We start from the raw sequence: 16,987 nt of genomic DNA, 5'->3' as shown, positions 1-16,987 counted from the left end.
GTGATAAGATGGGGTGGTACAGGTTGTGTGGTATAGGTCGTGTGATAAGATTGGCGTGGTGTAGGTTGTGTGATAAGATGGCGTGGTACAGGTTGTGTTGTGTAGGTTGTGTGATAAGATGGTGTGGTATAGATTGTGTGGTATAGGTTGTGTGATATAGGTTGTGGGATAAGATGGCGTGGTATAGGTTGTGTGGTATAGGTTGTGTGATATGAAGACGTGGTACAGGTTGTATGGTATAGGTTGTGTGGTATAGGTTGTATGATACGATGGCGTGGTACAGGTTGTGTGGTATAGGTTGTGTGATAAGATGGTGTGGTACAGGTTGTGTGGTATAGGTTGTGTGATAAGATTGTGTGGTACATGTTGTGTGGTATAGGTTGTGTGATAAGATGGCGTGGTATAGGTTGTGTGATAAGATGGTGTGGTACAGGTTGTGTGGTATAGGTTGTGTGATAAGATGGCGTGGTACAGGTTGTGTGATAAGTTGGCGTGGTATAGGTTGTTTGGTAAGATGGCATTGTATAGGTTGTGTGGTTTAGGTTGTGGGGTATAGGTTGTGTGATAAGATGAAGTGGTACAGGTTGTGTGATATAGGTTGTGTGGTTTAGGTTGTGTGATAAGATGGCGTGGTGCAGGTTGTGTGCTATAGGTGGTGTGATATAGGTTGTGTGATAAGATGGCGTGGTATAGGTGGTGTGGTATAGGCTGTGTGATAAGATGGCTTGGTACAGGTTGTGTGGTATAGGTTGTGTGATAAGATTGGCGTGGTGTAGGTTGTGTGATAAGATGGCGTGGTACAGGTTGTGTCGTGTAGGTTGTGTGATAAGATGGTGTGGTATAGATTGTGTGGTATAGGTTGTGTGATATAGGTTGTGGGATAAGATGGCGTGGTACAGGTTGTGTGATATAGGTTGTGTGGTATAGGTTGTGTGATAAGATGGCGTGGTGCAGGTTGTGTGGTAAGGGTTGTGTGATATAGGTTGTGGGATAAGATGGCGTGGTACAGGTTGTGTGTTATAGGTTGAGTGATAAGATGGGGTGGTACAGGTTGTGTGGTATAGGTTGTGTGATAAGATTGGCGTGGTGTAGGTTGTGTGATAAGATGCCGTGGTACAGGTTGTGTTGTGTAGGTTGTGTAATAAGATGGTGTGGTATAGATTGTGTGGTATAGGTTATGTGATATAGGTTGTGGGATAAGATGGCGTGGTATAGGTTGTGTGGTATAGGTTGTGTGATATGAAGGCGTGGTACAGGTTGTGTGGTATAGGTTGTGTGGTATAGGTTGTATGATATGATGGCGTGGTACAGGTTTGTATGGTATAGGTTGTGTGATAAGATGGTGTGGTACAGGTTGTGTGGTATAGGTTGTGTGATAAGATGGTGTGGTACAGGTTGTGTGGTATAGGTTGTGTGATAAGATGGCGTGTTATAGGTTGAGTGATAAGATGGGGTGGTACAGGTTGTGTGGTATAGGTCGTGTGATAAGATTGGCGTGGTGTAGGTTGTGTGATAAGATGGCGTGGTACAGGTTGTGTTGTGTAGGTTGTGTGATAAGATGGTGTGGTATAGATTGTGTGGTATAGGTTGTGTGATATAGGTTGTGGGATAAGATGGCGTGGTATAGGTTGTGTGGTATAGGTTGTGTGATATGAAGACGTGGTACAGGTTGTGTGGTATAGGTTGTGTGGTATAGGTTGTATGATACGATGGCGTGGTACAGGTTGTGTGGTATAGGTTGTGTGATAAGATGGTGTGGTACAGGTTGTGTGGTATAGGTTGTGTGATAAGATTGTGTGGTACAGGTTGTGTGATAAGTTGGCGTGGTATAGGTTGTTTGGTAAGATGGCATTGTATAGGTTGTGTGGTTTAGGTTGTGGGGTATAGGTTGTGTGATAAGATGAAGTGGTACAGGTTGTGTGATATAGGTTGTGTGGTTTAGGTTGTGTGATAAGATGGCGTGGTGCAGGTTGTGTGCTATAGGTGGTGTGATATAGGTTGTGTGATAAGATGGCGTGGTATAGGTGGTGTGGTATAGGCTGTGTGATAAGATGGCGTGGTACAGGTTGTGTGGTATAGGTTGTGTGATAAGATTGGCGTGGTGTAGGTTGTGTGATAAGATGGCGTGGTACAGGTTGTGTCGTGTAGGTTGTGTGATAAGATGGTGTGGTATAGATTGTGTGGTATAGGTTGTGTGATATAGGTTGTGGGATAAGATGGCGTGGTACAGGTTGTGTGATATAGGTTGTGTGGTATAGGTTGTGTGATAAGATGGCGTGGTGCAGGTTGTGTGGTAAGGGTTGTGTGATATAGGTTGTGGGATAAGATGGCGTGGTACAGGTTGTGTGTTATAGGTTGAGTGATAAGATGGGGTGGTACAGGTTGTGTGGTATAGGTTGTGTGATAAGATTGGCGTGGTGTAGGTTGTGTGATAAGATGCCGTGGTACAGGTTGTGTTGTGTAGGTTGTGTAATAAGATGATGTGGTATAGATTGTGTGGTATAGGTTATGTGATATAGGTTGTGGGATAAGATGCCGTGGTATAGGTTGTGTGGTATAGGTTGTGTGATATGAAGGCGTGGTACAGGTTGTGTGGTATAGGTTGTGTGGTATAGGTTGTATGATATGATGGCGTGGTACAGGTTTGTATGGTATAGGTTGTGTGATAAGATGGTGTGGTACAGGTTGTGTGGTATAGGTTGTGTGATAAGATGGTGTGGTACAGGTTGTGTGGTATAGGTTGTGTGATAAGATGGCGTGGTATAGGTTGTGTGATAAGATGGTGTGGTACAGGTTGTGTGGTATAGGTTGTGTGATAAGATGGCGTGGTACAGGTTGTGTGATAAGTTGGCGTGGTAGAGGTTGTGTGATATAGGTTGTGTGATAAGATGGCGTGGTACAGGTTGTGTGTTATAGGTTGAGTGATAAGATTGGCGTGGTGTAGGTTGTGTGATAAGATGCCGTGGTACAGGTTGTGTTGTGTAGGTTGTGTAATAAGATGGTGTGGTATAGATTGTGTGGTATAGGTTATGTGATATAGGTTGTGGGATAAGATGGCGTGGCATAGGTTGTGTGGTATAGGTTGTGTGATATGAAGGCGTGGTACAGGTTGTGTGGTATAGGTTGTGTGGTATAGGTTGTATGATAAGATGGCGTGGTACAGGTTGTGTGGTATAGGTTGTGTGATAAGATGGTGTGGTACAGGTTGTGTGGTATAGGTTGTGTGATAAGATGGTGTGGTACAGGTTGTGTGGTATAGGTTGTGTGATAAGATGGCGTGGTATAGGTTGTGTGATAAGATGGTGTGGTACATGTTGTGTGGTATAGGTTGTGTGATAAGATGGCGTGGTACAGGTTGTGTGATAAGTTGGCGTGGTAGAGGTTGTGTGATATAGGTTGTGTGATAAGATTGTGTGGTACAGGTTGTGTGTATATGTTGTGTGGTATAGGTTGTTTGGTAAGATGGCATTGTATAGGTTGTGGGGTATAGGTTGTGTGATAGGTGGTGTGGTATAGGTGGTGTGGTATAGGTTGTGTGATATAGGTTGTGTGGTATAGGTGGTGTGATAAGATGGCGTGGTACAGGTTGTGTGGTATAGGTTGTGTGATAAGATTGGCGTGGTGTAGGTTGTGTGATAAGATGGCGTGGTACAGGTTGTGTTGTGTAGGTTGTGTGATAAGATGGTGTGGTATAGATTGTGTGGTATAGGTTGTGTGATATAGGTTGTGGGATAAGATGGCGTGGTATAGGTTGTGTGGTATAGGTTGTGTGATATGAAGACGTGGTACAGGTTGTGTGGTATAGGTTGTGTGGTATAGGTTGTATGATACGATGGCGTGGTACAGGTTGTGTGGTATAGGTTGTGTGATAAGATGGTGTGGTACAGGTTGTGTGGTATAGGTTGTGTGATAAGATTGTGTGGTACATGTTGTGTGGTATAGGTTGTGTGATAAGATGGCGTGGTATAGGTTGTGTGATAAGATGGTGTGGTACAGGTTGTGTGGTATAGGTTGTGTGATAAGATGGCGTGGTACAGGTTGTGTGATAAGTTGGCGTGGTATAGGTTGTTTGGTAAGATGGCATTGTATAGGTTGTGTGGTTTAGGTTGTGGGGTATAGGTTGTGTGATAAGATGAAGTGGTACAGGTTGTGTGATATAGGTTGTGTGGTTTAGGTTGTGTGATAAGATGGCGTGGTGCAGGTTGTGTGCTATAGGTGGTGTGATATAGGTTGTGTGATAAGATGGCGTGGTATAGGTGGTGTGGTATAGGCTGTGTGATAAGATGGCTTGGTACAGGTTGTGTGGTATAGGTTGTGTGATAAGATTGGCGTGGTGTAGGTTGTGTGATAAGATGGCGTGGTACAGGTTGTGTCGTGTAGGTTGTGTGATAAGATGGTGTGGTATAGATTGTGTGGTATAGGTTGTGTGATATAGGTTGTGGGATAAGATGGCGTGGTACAGGTTGTGTGATATAGGTTGTGTGGTATAGGTTGTGTGATAAGATGGCGTGGTGCAGGTTGTGTGGTAAGGGTTGTGTGATATAGGTTGTGGGATAAGATGGCGTGGTACAGGTTGTGTGTTATAGGTTGAGTGATAAGATGGGGTGGTACAGGTTGTGTGGTATAGGTTGTGTGATAAGATTGGCGTGGTGTAGGTTGTGTGATAAGATGCCGTGGTACAGGTTGTGTTGTGTAGGTTGTGTAATAAGATGGTGTGGTATAGATTGTGTGGTATAGGTTATGTGATATAGGTTGTGGGATAAGATGGCGTGGTATAGGTTGTGTGGTATAGGTTGTGTGATATGAAGGCGTGGTACAGGTTGTGTGGTATAGGTTGTGTGGTATAGGTTGTATGATATGATGGCGTGGTACAGGTTTGTATGGTATAGGTTGTGTGATAAGATGGTGTGGTACAGGTTGTGTGGTATAGGTTGTGTGATAAGATGGTGTGGTACAGGTTGTGTGGTATAGGTTGTGTGATAAGATGGCGTGTTATAGGTTGTGTGATAAGATGGTGTGGTGGTATAGGTTGTGTGATAAGATGGCAGGTTGTGTGATAAGTATATATAGGTTGTGTGATAAGATGGCGTGGTACAGGTTGTGTGTTATAGGTTGAGTGATAAGATTGGCGTGGTGTAGGTTGTGTGATAAGATGCCGTGGTACAGGTTGTGTTGTGTAGGTTGTGTAATAAGATGGTGTGGTATAGATTGTGTGGTATAGGTTATGTGATATAGGTTGTGGGATAAGATGGCGTGGCATAGGTTGTGTGGTATAGGTTGTGTGATATGAAGGCGTGGTACAGGTTGTGTGGTATAGGTTGTGTGGTATAGGTTGTATGATAAGATGGCGTGGTACAGGTTGTGTGGTATAGGTTGTGTGATAAGATGGTGTGGTACAGGTTGTGTGGTATAGGTTGTGTGATAAGATGGTGTGGTACAGGTTGTGTGGTATAGGTTGTGTGATAAGATGGCGTGGTATAGGTTGTGTGATAAGATGGTGTGGTACAGGTTGTGTGGTATAGGTTGTGTGATAAGATGGCGTGGTACAGGTTGTGTGATAAGTTGGCGTGGTAGAGGTTGTGTGATATAGGTTGTGTGATAAGATTGTGTGGTACAGGTTGTGTGTATATGTTGTGTGGTATAGGTTGTTTGGTAAGATGGCATTGTATAGGTTGTGGGGTATAGGTTGTGTGATAGGTGGTGTGGTATAGGTGGTGTGGTATAGGTTGTGTGATATAGGTTGTGTGGTATAGGTGGTGTGATAAGATGGCTGATAGGTGGTGTGGTATAGGTGGTGTGGTATAGATTGTGTGATATAGGTTGTGTGGTATAGGTGTGTGATAAGATGGCGTGGTACAGGTTGTGTGGTATAGGTTGTGTGATAAGATTGGCGTGGTGTAGGTTGTGTGATAAGATGGCGTGGTACAGGTTGTGTCGTGTAGGTTGTGTGATAAGATGGTGTGGTATAGATTGTGTGGTATAGGTTGTGTGATATAGGTTGTGGGATAAGATGGCGTGGTACAGGTTGTGTGGTATATAGGTTGTGTGATAAGATTGGTGTAGGTTGTGTGATAAGATGGCGGTTGTGTGTAGGTTGTGTGATAAGATGGCGTGGTACAGGTTGTGTGTTGGGTTGAGTGATAAGATGGGATGGTACAGGTTGTGTGGTATAGGTTGTGTGATAAGATTGGCGTGGTGTAGGTTGTGTGGTATAGGTTGTGTGATAAGAAGGCGTGGTATAGGTTGTGTGATAAGATGGTGTGGTACAGGTTGTGTGGTATAGGTTGTGTGATAAGATGGCGTGGTACAGGTTGTGTGGTATAGGTTGTGTGATAAGATGGCGTGGTACAGGTTGTGTGGTATAGGTTGTGTGGTATAGGTTGTATGATATGATGGCGTGGTACAGGTTTGTATGGTATAGGTTGTGTGATAAGATGGTGTGGTACAGGTTGTGTGGTATAGGTTGTGTGATAAGATGGTGTGGTACAGGTTGTGTGGTATAGGTTGTGTGATAAGATGGCGTGGTATAGGTTGTGTGATAAGATGGTGTGGTACAGGTTGTGTGGTATAGGTTGTGTGATAAGATGGCGTGGTACAGGTTGTGTGATAAGTTGGCGTGGTAGAGGTTGTGTGATATAGGTTGTGTGATAAGATGGCGTGGTACAGGTTGTGTGTTATAGGTTGAGTGATAAGATTGGCGTGGTGTAGGTTGTGTGATAAGATGCCGTGGTACAGGTTGTGTTGTGTAGGTTGTGTAATAAGATGGTGTGGTATAGATTGTGTGGTATAGGTTATGTGATATAGGTTGTGGGATAAGATGGCGTGGCATAGGTTGTGTGGTATAGGTTGTGTGATATGAAGGCGTGGTACAGGTTGTGTGGTATAGGTTGTGTGGTATAGGTTGTATGATAAGATGGCGTGGTACAGGTTGTGTGGTATAGGTTGTGTGATAAGATGGTGTGGTACAGGTTGTGTGGTATAGGTTGTGTGATAAGATGGTGTGGTACAGGTTGTGTGGTATAGGTTGTGTGATAAGATGGCGTGGTATAGGTTGTGTGATAAGATGGTGTGGTACAGGTTGTGTGGTATAGGTTGTGTGATAAGATGGCGTGGTACAGGTTGTGTGATAAGTTGGCGTGGTAGAGGTTGTGTGATATAGGTTGTGTGATAAGATTGTGTGGTACAGGTTGTGTGTATATGTTGTGTGGTATAGGTTGTTTGGTAAGATGGCATTGTATAGGTTGTGGGGTATAGGTTGTGTGATAGGTGGTGTGGTATAGGTGGTGTGGTATAGGTTGTGTGATATAGGTTGTGTGGTATAGGTGGTGTGATAAGATGGCGTGGTACAGGTTGTGTGGTATAGGTTGTGTGATAAGATTGGCGTGGTGTAGGTTGTGTGATAAGATGGCGTGGTACAGGTTGTGTCGTGTAGGTTGTGTGATAAGATGGTGTGGTATAGATTGTGTGGTATAGGTTGTGTGATATAGGTTGTGGGATAAGATGGCGTGGTACAGGTTGTGTGTTATAGGTTGAGTGATAGATGGGGTGGTACAGGTTGTGTGGTATAGGTTGTGTGATAAGATTGGCGTGGTGTAGGTTGTGTGATAAGATGGCGTGGTACAGGTTGTGTCGTGTAGGTTGTGTGATAAGATGTTGTGGTATAGATTGTGTGGTATAGGTTGTGTGATATAGGTTGTGGGATAAGATGGCGTGGTACAGGTTGTGTGTTGTAGGTTGAGTGATAAGATGGGATGGTACAGGTTGTGTGGTATAGGTTGTGTGATAAGATTGGCGTGGTGTAGGTTGTGTGGTATAGGTTGTGTGATAAGAAGGCGTGGTATAGGTTGTGTGATAAGATGGTGTGGTACAGGTTGTGTGGTATAGGTTGTGTGATAAGATGGCGTGGTACAGGTTGTGTGGTATAGGTTGTGTGATAAGATGGCGTGGTACAGGTTGTGTGGTATAGGTTGTGTGCTAAAATGGCGTGGTATAGGTTGTGTGATAAGATGGCGTGGTACAGGTTGTGTGGTATAGGTTGTGTGATAAATGTTGTGTGGTATAGGTTGTGTGGTATAGGTTTTGTGGTAAGATGGCGTGGTATAGGTTGTGTGATACGATGGCGTGTTACAGGTTGTGTGATAAGATGGCGTGGTCCAGGTTGTGTGGTGTAGGTTGTGTGATAAGATGGTGTGGTATAGATTGTGTGGTATAGGTTGTGTGATATAGGTTGTGGGATAAGATGGCGTTGTACAGGTTGTGTGGTATAGGTTGAGTGATAAGATGGGGTGGTACAGGTTGTGTGGTATAGGTTGTGTGATAAGATTGGCGTGTTGTAGGTTGTGTGATAAGATGGCGTGGTACAGGTTGTGTCGTGTAGGTTGTGTGATAAGATGGTGTGGTATAGATTGTGTGGTATAGGTTGTGTGATATAGGTTGTGGGATAAGATGGCGTGGTACAGGTTGTGTGGTATAGGTTGAGTGATAAGATGGGGTGGTACAGGTTGTGTGGTATAGATTGTGTGATAAGATGGTGTGGTATAGATTTTGTAATAAGATGGTGTGGTACAGGTTGTGTGATAAGATGGTGTGGTATAGGTTGTGTGATAAGATGGTGTGGTACAGGTTGTGTGGTATAGGTTGTGTGATAAGATTGCGTGGTACGGGTTGTGTGGTATAGTTGTGTGATAAGATGGCGTTGTACAGGTTGTGTGATATAGGTTGTGTGATAAGATGGCGTTGTACAGGTTGTGTGGCATAGGTTGTGTGATAAGATGTCGTGGTATAGGTTGTGTGATAAGATGGTGTGGTACCGGTTGTGTGGCATAGGTTGTGTGATAAGATGTCGTGGTATAGGTTGTGTGATAAGATGGTTTGGTACAGGTTGTGTGGTATAGGTTGTGTGATAAGATTGTGTGGTACAGGTTGTGTGATATAGGTTGTGTGATAAGATGGCGTTGTACAGGTTGTGTGGTATATGTTGTGTGATAAGATTGTGTGGTACAGTTTGTGTGGTATAGGTTGTGTGATAAGATGGCGTTGTACAGGTTGTGTGATATAGGTTGTGTGATAAGATGGCGTTGTACAGGTTGTGTGGTATAAGTTGTGTGATAAGATTGTGTGGTATAGTTTGTGTGGTATAGGTTGTGTGGTAAGATGGCGTGGTGCAGGTTGTGTGGTATATGTTGTGTGGTATAGGTTTGTTTGATAAGATGGCATGGTATAGGTTGTGTGGTATAGGTTGTATAATAAGATGGCGTGGTACAGGTTGTGTGGTATAGGTTGTGTGATAAGAGGTTATAGGTTGTGTGATAAGATGGCGTGGTACAGGTTGTGTGGTGTAGGTTGTGTGATAAGATGGTGTGGTACAGGTTGTGTGGCATAGGTTGTGTGATAAGATGTCGTGGTATAGGTTGTGTGATAAGATGGTTTGGTACAGGTTGTGTGGTATAGGTTGTGTGATAAGATGGTGTGGTACAGGTTGTGTGGTATAGGTTGTGTGATAAGATGGCGTGGTACAGGTTGTGTGGTATAGGTTGTGTGATAAGATGGCGTGGTACAGGTTGTGTGGTATAGGTTGTGTGCTAAAATGGCGTGGTATAGGTTGTGTGATAAGATGGCGTGGTACAGGTTGTGTGGTATAGGTTGTGTGATAAATGTTGTGTGGTATAGGTTGTGTGGTATAGGTTTTGTGGTAAGATGGCGTGGTATAGGTTGTGTGATACGATGGCGTGTTACAGGTTGTGTGATAAGATGGCGTGGTCCAGGTTGTGTGGTGTAGGTTGTGTGATAAGATGGTGTGGTATAGATTGTGTGGTATAGGTTGTGTGATATAGGTTGTGGGATAAGATGGCGTTGTACAGGTTGTGTGGTATAGGTTGAGTGATAAGATGGGGTGGTACAGGTTGTGTGGTATAGGTTGTGTGATAAGATTGGCGTGTTGTAGGTTGTGTGATAAGATGGCGTGGTACAGGTTGTGTCGTGTAGGTTGTGTGATAAGATGGTGTGGTATAGATTGTGTGGTATAGGTTGTGTGATATAGGTTGTGGGATAAGATGGCGTGGTACAGGTTGTGTGGTATAGGTTGAGTGATAAGATGGGGTGGTACAGGTTGTGTGGTATAGATTGTGTGATAAGATGGTGTGGTATAGATTTTGTAATAAGATGGTGTGGTACAGGTTGTGTGATAAGATGGTGTGGTATAGGTTGTGTGATAAGATGGTGTGGTACAGGTTGTGTGGTATAGGTTGTGTGATAAGATTGCGTGGTACGGGTTGTGTGGTATAGTTGTGTGATAAGATGGCGTTGTACAGGTTGTGTGATATAGGTTGTGTGATAAGATGGCGTTGTACAGGTTGTGTGGCATAGGTTGTGTGATAAGATGTCGTGGTATAGGTTGTGTGATAAGATGGTGTGGTACCGGTTGTGTGGCATAGGTTGTGTGATAAGATGTCGTGGTATAGGTTGTGTGATAAGATGGTTTGGTACAGGTTGTGTGGTATAGGTTGTGTGATAAGATTGTGTGGTACAGGTTGTGTGATATAGGTTGTGTGATAAGATGGCGTTGTACAGGTTGTGTGGTATAAGTTGTGTGATAAGATTGTGTGGTATAGTTTGTGTGGTATAGGTTGTGTGATAAGATGGCGTTGTACAGGTTGTGTGATATAGGTTGTGTGATAAGATGGCGTTGTACAGGTTGTGTGGTATAAGTTGTGTGATAAGATTGTGTGGTATAGTTTGTGTGGTATAGGTTGTGTGGTAAGATGGCGTGGTGCAGGTTGTGTGGTATATGTTGTGTGGTATAGGTTTGTTTGATAAGATGGCATGGTATAGGTTGTGTGGTATAGGTTGTATAATAAGATGGCGTGGTACAGGTTGTGTGGTATAGGTTGTGTGATAAGATGTCGTGGTATAGGTTGTGTGATAAGATGGCGTGGTACAGGTTGTGTGGTGTAGGTTGTGTGATAAGATGGTGTGGTACAGGTTGTGTGGCATAGGTTGTGTGATAAGATGTCGTGGTATAGGTTGTGTGATAAGATGGTTTGGTACAGGTTGTGTGGTATAGGTTGTGTGATAAGATGGCGTGGTATAGGTTGTGTGATAAGATGGTTTGGTACAGGTTGTGTGATATAGGTTGTGTGATAAGATGGCGTGGTATAGGTTGTGTGATAAGATGGTTTGGTACAGGTTGTGTGATATAGGTTGTGTGATAAGATGGCGTGGTATAGGTTGTGTTGTGTGATAAGATGGTACAGGTTGGTGATAAGATGGCAGGTTGTGTGATAAGATGGCGTGGTACAGGTTGTGTGATAAGGTTGTGTGTGATATAGGTTGTGTGATAAGATGGTGTGGTGCAGGTTGTGTGATAAGATGGCGTGGTACAGGTTGTGTGATAAGATGGCGTGGTACAGGTTGTGTGATAAGATGGCGTGGTACAGGTTGTGTGATATAGGTTGTGTGATAAGATGGTGTGGTGCAGGTTGTGTGATAAGATGGCGTGGTATAGGTTGTGTGATAAGATGGTTTGGTACAGGTTGTGTGATATAGGTTGTGTGATAAGATGGCGTGGTACAGGTTGTGTGATAAGATGGTTTGGTACAGGTTGTGTGATATAGGTTGTGTGATAAGATGGTGTGGTGCAGGTTGTGTGATAAGATGGTTTGGTACAGGTTGTGTGGTATAGGTTGTGTGATAAGATGGTGTGGTACAGGTTGTGTGATATAGGTTGTGTGATGGGTGTGGTGCGTGGTATAGGTTGTGTGATAAGATGGTTTGGTACAGGTTGTGTGATATAGGTTGTGTGATAAGATGGCGTGGTACAGGTTGTGTGGTATAGGTTGTGTGATAAGATGGTGTGGTACAGGTTGTGTGGCATATGTTGTGTGATAAGATGTCGTGGTATAGGTTGTGTGATAAGATGGTTTGGTACAGGTTGTGTGATATAGGTTGTGTGATAAGATGGCTTGGTACAGGTTGTGTGATAAGATGGCGTGGTACAGGTTGTGTGATAAGATGGCGTGGTACAGGTTGTGTTATATAGGTTGTGTGATAAGATGGCGTGGTACAGGTTGTGTGATATAGGTTGTGTGATAAGAGGGCATGGTACAGGTTGTGTGATAAGATGGCGTGGTACAGGTTGTGTGATAAGATGGCGTGGTACAGGTTGTGTGATAAGATGGCGTGGTACAGGTTGTGTGATATAGGTTGTGTGATAAGATGGTGTGGTGCAGGTTGTGTGATAAGATGGCGTGGTACAGGTTGTGTGATAAGATGGCGTGGTACAGGTTGTGTGATAAGATGGCGTGGTTCAGGTTGTGTGATATAGGTTGTGTGATAAGATGGTGTGGTGCAGGTTGTGTGATAAGATGGCGTGGTATAGGTTGTGTGATATAGGTTGTGTGATAAGATGGTGTGGTGCAGGTTGTGTGATAAGATGGCGTGGTATAGGTTGTGTGATATAGGTTGTGTGATAAGATGGTGTGGTGCAGGTTGTGTGATAAAGGTTGTTTGATAAGATGGTGTGGTGCAGGTTGTGTGATAAGATGGCGTGGTACAGGTTGTGTGATAAGATGGCGTGGTACAGGTTGTGTGATAAGATGGCGTGGTACAGGTTGTGTGATAAGATGGCGTGGTACAGGTTATGTGATATAGGTTGTGTGATAAGATGGTGTGGTGCAGGTTGTGTGGTATAGGTTCTGTGACATTAGGTACTTATAGGAACATATAAAGAGAGCATTGAGAAGAAAGTCAGTCACATTTCCATGGTCTCTTCCACAGGCACATCCCAACCCTGGCAGTTCATCTCCGAGCTTTGAACACTTGGAATGAGGTCTTGTATTTTCATGGTCTCTTCCACAGGCACATCCCAACCCTGGCAGTTAATCTCTGAGCTTTGAACACTTGGAATGAGGTCTTGTGTTTTCAACTTCATAAATCGGGGCTTATTACGATAATAGTGTCTGTTTTAAGCCACGTCGCCCTGGAATGCCTGGAGCATAGCGGCTTCCTCCGCTTAACCAATCAGCATAGCAGCTCCGATTAACCAATCTTAATTAAGAAGCTTTTGTGTTTCTCCTTCATCAGACCTTGCCTGGCAGGTTTTTTTTCTTTCTCAGTCTTGAAGTCTAAATGATTGCCTCTTCTTTCCACGTGACTGTTCAGGGCTTTACAGCTTCACCAACACATTATACAGCAGCATGTTGTGTCTCATACAGCGCCAAGAGAAGGGAGAGAGAGAGAAGGGGGAGAAAGAGAGGAAAGGGAGAGAGAGAAGGGGGAGAAAGAGAGGGAGAGAGAATGGAGAGGGAGAAAGAGAGAGAGAGAGAGAGAGAGAGAGAGAGAGAGGAGGGAGAGAGCGAGAGAGGGGGGAGAGAAAGAGAGGAGTATGGAGAGAGAGAATGGAGAGGGAGAAAGAGGCAGAGAGAGGGGAGAGGGAGAGAGAGGAGAGGTAGAGAGGAGGGAGAGAGAGGGAGAAGGAGGGATAGAAAGAAGGGGGAGAAAGAGAGGGAGAGAAAGAAGGGGGAGGGAGAGAGAGGTAGAGAAAGAAGGGAGAGAGAGAGGAGAGGGAGTTCACATTTCTCTCTGTATTTGCTATCCTCCTTGTTGTCACAGCAATTTCCCCAGTTGTTCATCAGCCTTAGATGTTTCTCTCATTTCCATGATGCTAATCTTGTCCAATCTTCACCTGAGCATCTCACTGAACATGAGGAATACATGAGGAATACCTTTAGTTTCCTCTCAAGTCAGAGTACAGAATGTTCAATAAAAAGAGACAAAACAATAAACATTCTCCTGCTGCTGTATATTATATTAAATGCTGTACAATATCATTGTACACATTTATTTTCTGAAAGATAACCAGACAACGTTCTAACACTGTGTAATGGTCGTAGACAACGTGTCTAGTTTGTTTGCTGTGAACACATATGCTTCAATTAAGCTTACAGCTGTAGTTATAATGAGGTGGAAATACAGTAGAGCTCATGTTAGATGTGAAACAGCCTTTTTTAAAGCTTCACATCTGGTGCAACCAGCCAGTGATTCTAGGCCTCCGGTCCCTGCTAGCTAATTACTACTAACACCTAACAGCTTATTACCATGTATTATGATTGAACTGTATCTAGACTGGACCAGGAACCACTCCTGAAGCAGAGGCTGTGAGGTAGAGAGGATCACTGCTGAGTAGAGTGTTATGTCTAGATTAGGACAAATAATTACAGCTGAACACTTCAAATCCATTCATGTATAGGAGGACATATTATAGTGGATATTGTGGTGATATAGTAGGTCATAAAGTGGAATAGTAGTGGAACAATAGACAAAAATCCGCATAATTATAACCTTTCGGTTTATGCAGATAGCGTCACTATTTTTTAAAAAGTGAATAAATTACAGAATATGGCTTTAATGTGTTTTATATTATTTTATGCATCCAGCTGTTTGAATATTACAGTTGTGGTATATAGTACATTGTGTAGTTCATGTCCTTTAACTTCCTGTATCTCTCTGTGTTTCCTCTGTAGGTGTGGTGCAGGAAGGTCCAGCTGCAGTTCCCAGAGACAGAGCTGATAGAGTGGGAGGAGGGGGATCATGAGGAGAAGTTCTCCCCCAGTGGAGCCGGTGCCAGTCCCAGAGTCCTCAACCCCCTGAGGCTGTTCGCTAGGGGGGTTCCTGGAGCTGTCGGGCCCCCCAGCCTTAAACACAACCCCATCAGGGACATGACATACCTAGAGAACATGGAGGACTTCTGGGAATGGTTATCCAACCAGACAGATGTTCAGGCCAGCCAGGTCAGAGCCAAGCGACGACCCATCGTCAAGACAGGCAAGTTCAAGAAGATGTTTGGCTGGGGAGACTTCCACTCCAACATTAAGACCGTCAAGCTTAACCTGCTGATCACCGGGAAGATCGTGGACCACGGTAACGGAACGTTCAGTGTCTACTTCCGCCATAACTCCACCGGCCTGGGGAACGTGTCGGTGAGTCTGGTGCCGCCGTCCAAAGTGGTGGAGTTCGAGATGGCTCAGCAGTCCACACTGGAGACAAAAGACTCTAAAGCTTTCAACTGTCGTATCGAGTATGAGAAGACGGACCGCAACAAGAAGACGGCTCTGTGCAGCTTCGACTCCTCCAAGGTGTGTTACCAGGAACAGACACAGAGCCACGTCTCCTGGCTCTGCTCCAAGCCATTTAAAGTAATCTGCATCTACATCGCCTTCTACAGCGTGGACTACAAACTGGTGCAGAAGGTCTGCCCGGACTACAACTACCATAGTGACACTCCCTACTCCTCCACTGGCTGAAGGTCTGCCGGACTACAACTACCATAATGACACTCCCTACTGCTCCACTGGCTGAAGGTCTGCCCGGACTACAACTACCATAATGACACTCCCTACACCTCCACTGGCTGAAGGTCTGCCGGACTACAACTACCATAATGACACTCCCTACTCCTCCACTGGCTGAAGGTCTGCCGGACTACAACTACCATAATGACACTCCCTACACCTCCACTGGCTGAAGGTCTGCCGGACTACAACTACCGTAATGACACTCCCTACACCTCCACTGGCTGAAGGTCTGCCGGACTACAACTACCATAATGACACTCCCTGCTGCTCCACTGGCTGAAGGTCTGCCCGGACTACAACTACCATAATGACACTCCCTACTCCTCCACTGGCTGAAGGTCTGCCGGACTACAACTACCATAATGACACTCCTTACTGCTACACTGGCTGAAGGTCTGCCGGACTACAACTACCATAATGACACTCCCTACACCTCCACTGGCTGAAGGTCTGCCGGACTACAACTACCATAAAGACACTCCCTACTGCTCCACTGGCTGAAGGTCTGCCGGACTACAACTACCATAATGACACTCCCTACTCCTCCACTGGCTGAAGGTCTGCCGGACTACAACTACCATAATGACACTCCCTACTGCTCCACTGGCTGATCCAGTCTGTAAGCTGGATCTCCCTTAGAGTTAGTATGATCACAATATCACCATCCCTGGTCACAATATCACCAACCCTGGTCACAATATCACCAACCCTGGTTACAATATCACCAACCCTGGTCACAATATCACCAACCCTGGTTACAATATCACCAACCCTGGTTACAATATCACCAAACCTGGTTACAATATCACCAGCCGAGGTCACAATATTACCAACCCTAGTTACAATATCACCAACCCTGGTTAAAATATCACCAACCCTGGTCACAATATTACAAACCCTGGTTACAATATCACCAGCCCCGGTTACAATATCACCAACCCTGGTTACAATATTACCAGCCCTGGTTACAATATCACCAGCCCCGGTCACAATATTACCAACCCTGGTTACAATATCACCAGCCCTGGTTACAATATCACCAACCCTGGTTACAATATTACCAGCCCTGGTCACAATATTACCAATATCACCAACCCTGGTTACAATATTACCAACCCTAGTTACAATTTCACCAACCCTGGTTACAAAATCACCAACCCTGGTCACAATATTACCAACCCTGGTTACAATATCACCAGCCCCGGTTACAATATCACCAACACTGGTTACAATATTACCAGCCCTGGTCACAATATTACCAATATCACCAACCCTGGTTACAATATCACCAACCCTGGTCACAATATTACCAACCCTGGTCACAATATTACCAACCGTGGTCACAATATCACCAACCCTGGTTACAATATCACCAACCCTGGTTACAATATTACCAGCCCTGGTTACGATATCACCAGCCCTGGTCACAATATTACTAACCCTGGTCACAATATTACCAACCGTGGTCACAATATCACCAACCCTTGTTACAATATCACCAGCCGTGGTTACAATATCACCAGCCCTGGTTACAATATTACCAGCCCTGGTCACAATATTACTAACCCTGGTCACAATATTACCAACCCTGGTTACAATAGCACCAACCCTTGTTCAACCCTGGTTCTGTTAGAATA

General features: G+C 44.5%; 1 protein-coding gene across 1 annotated transcript; it reads left to right on the top strand.

The window, feature by feature from the left end:
- Positions 1-14,519: 14,519 nt before the first annotated feature.
- Positions 14,520-15,412, top strand: LOC139386384 (neurexophilin 2a; the record flags this gene model as incomplete). The annotated part of the gene is made up of 1 exon (XM_071131939.1): positions 14,520-15,412. A coding segment is annotated over one exon (780 nt), but the record flags the coding sequence as incomplete, so codon positions are not given.
- Between the last annotated feature and the right edge of the window lie 1,575 nt (positions 15,413-16,987).

The sequence above is a fragment of the Oncorhynchus clarkii genome, chromosome 3, assembly GCF_045791955.1.
Source record: "Oncorhynchus clarkii lewisi isolate Uvic-CL-2024 chromosome 3, UVic_Ocla_1.0, whole genome shotgun sequence".
In the NCBI taxonomy this organism is placed as follows: Eukaryota; Metazoa; Chordata; class Actinopteri; order Salmoniformes; family Salmonidae; genus Oncorhynchus; species Oncorhynchus clarkii.
The sequence above is the reverse complement of the archived record's forward strand: the minus strand, read 5'-3'. Positions and strand labels throughout refer to the sequence as shown.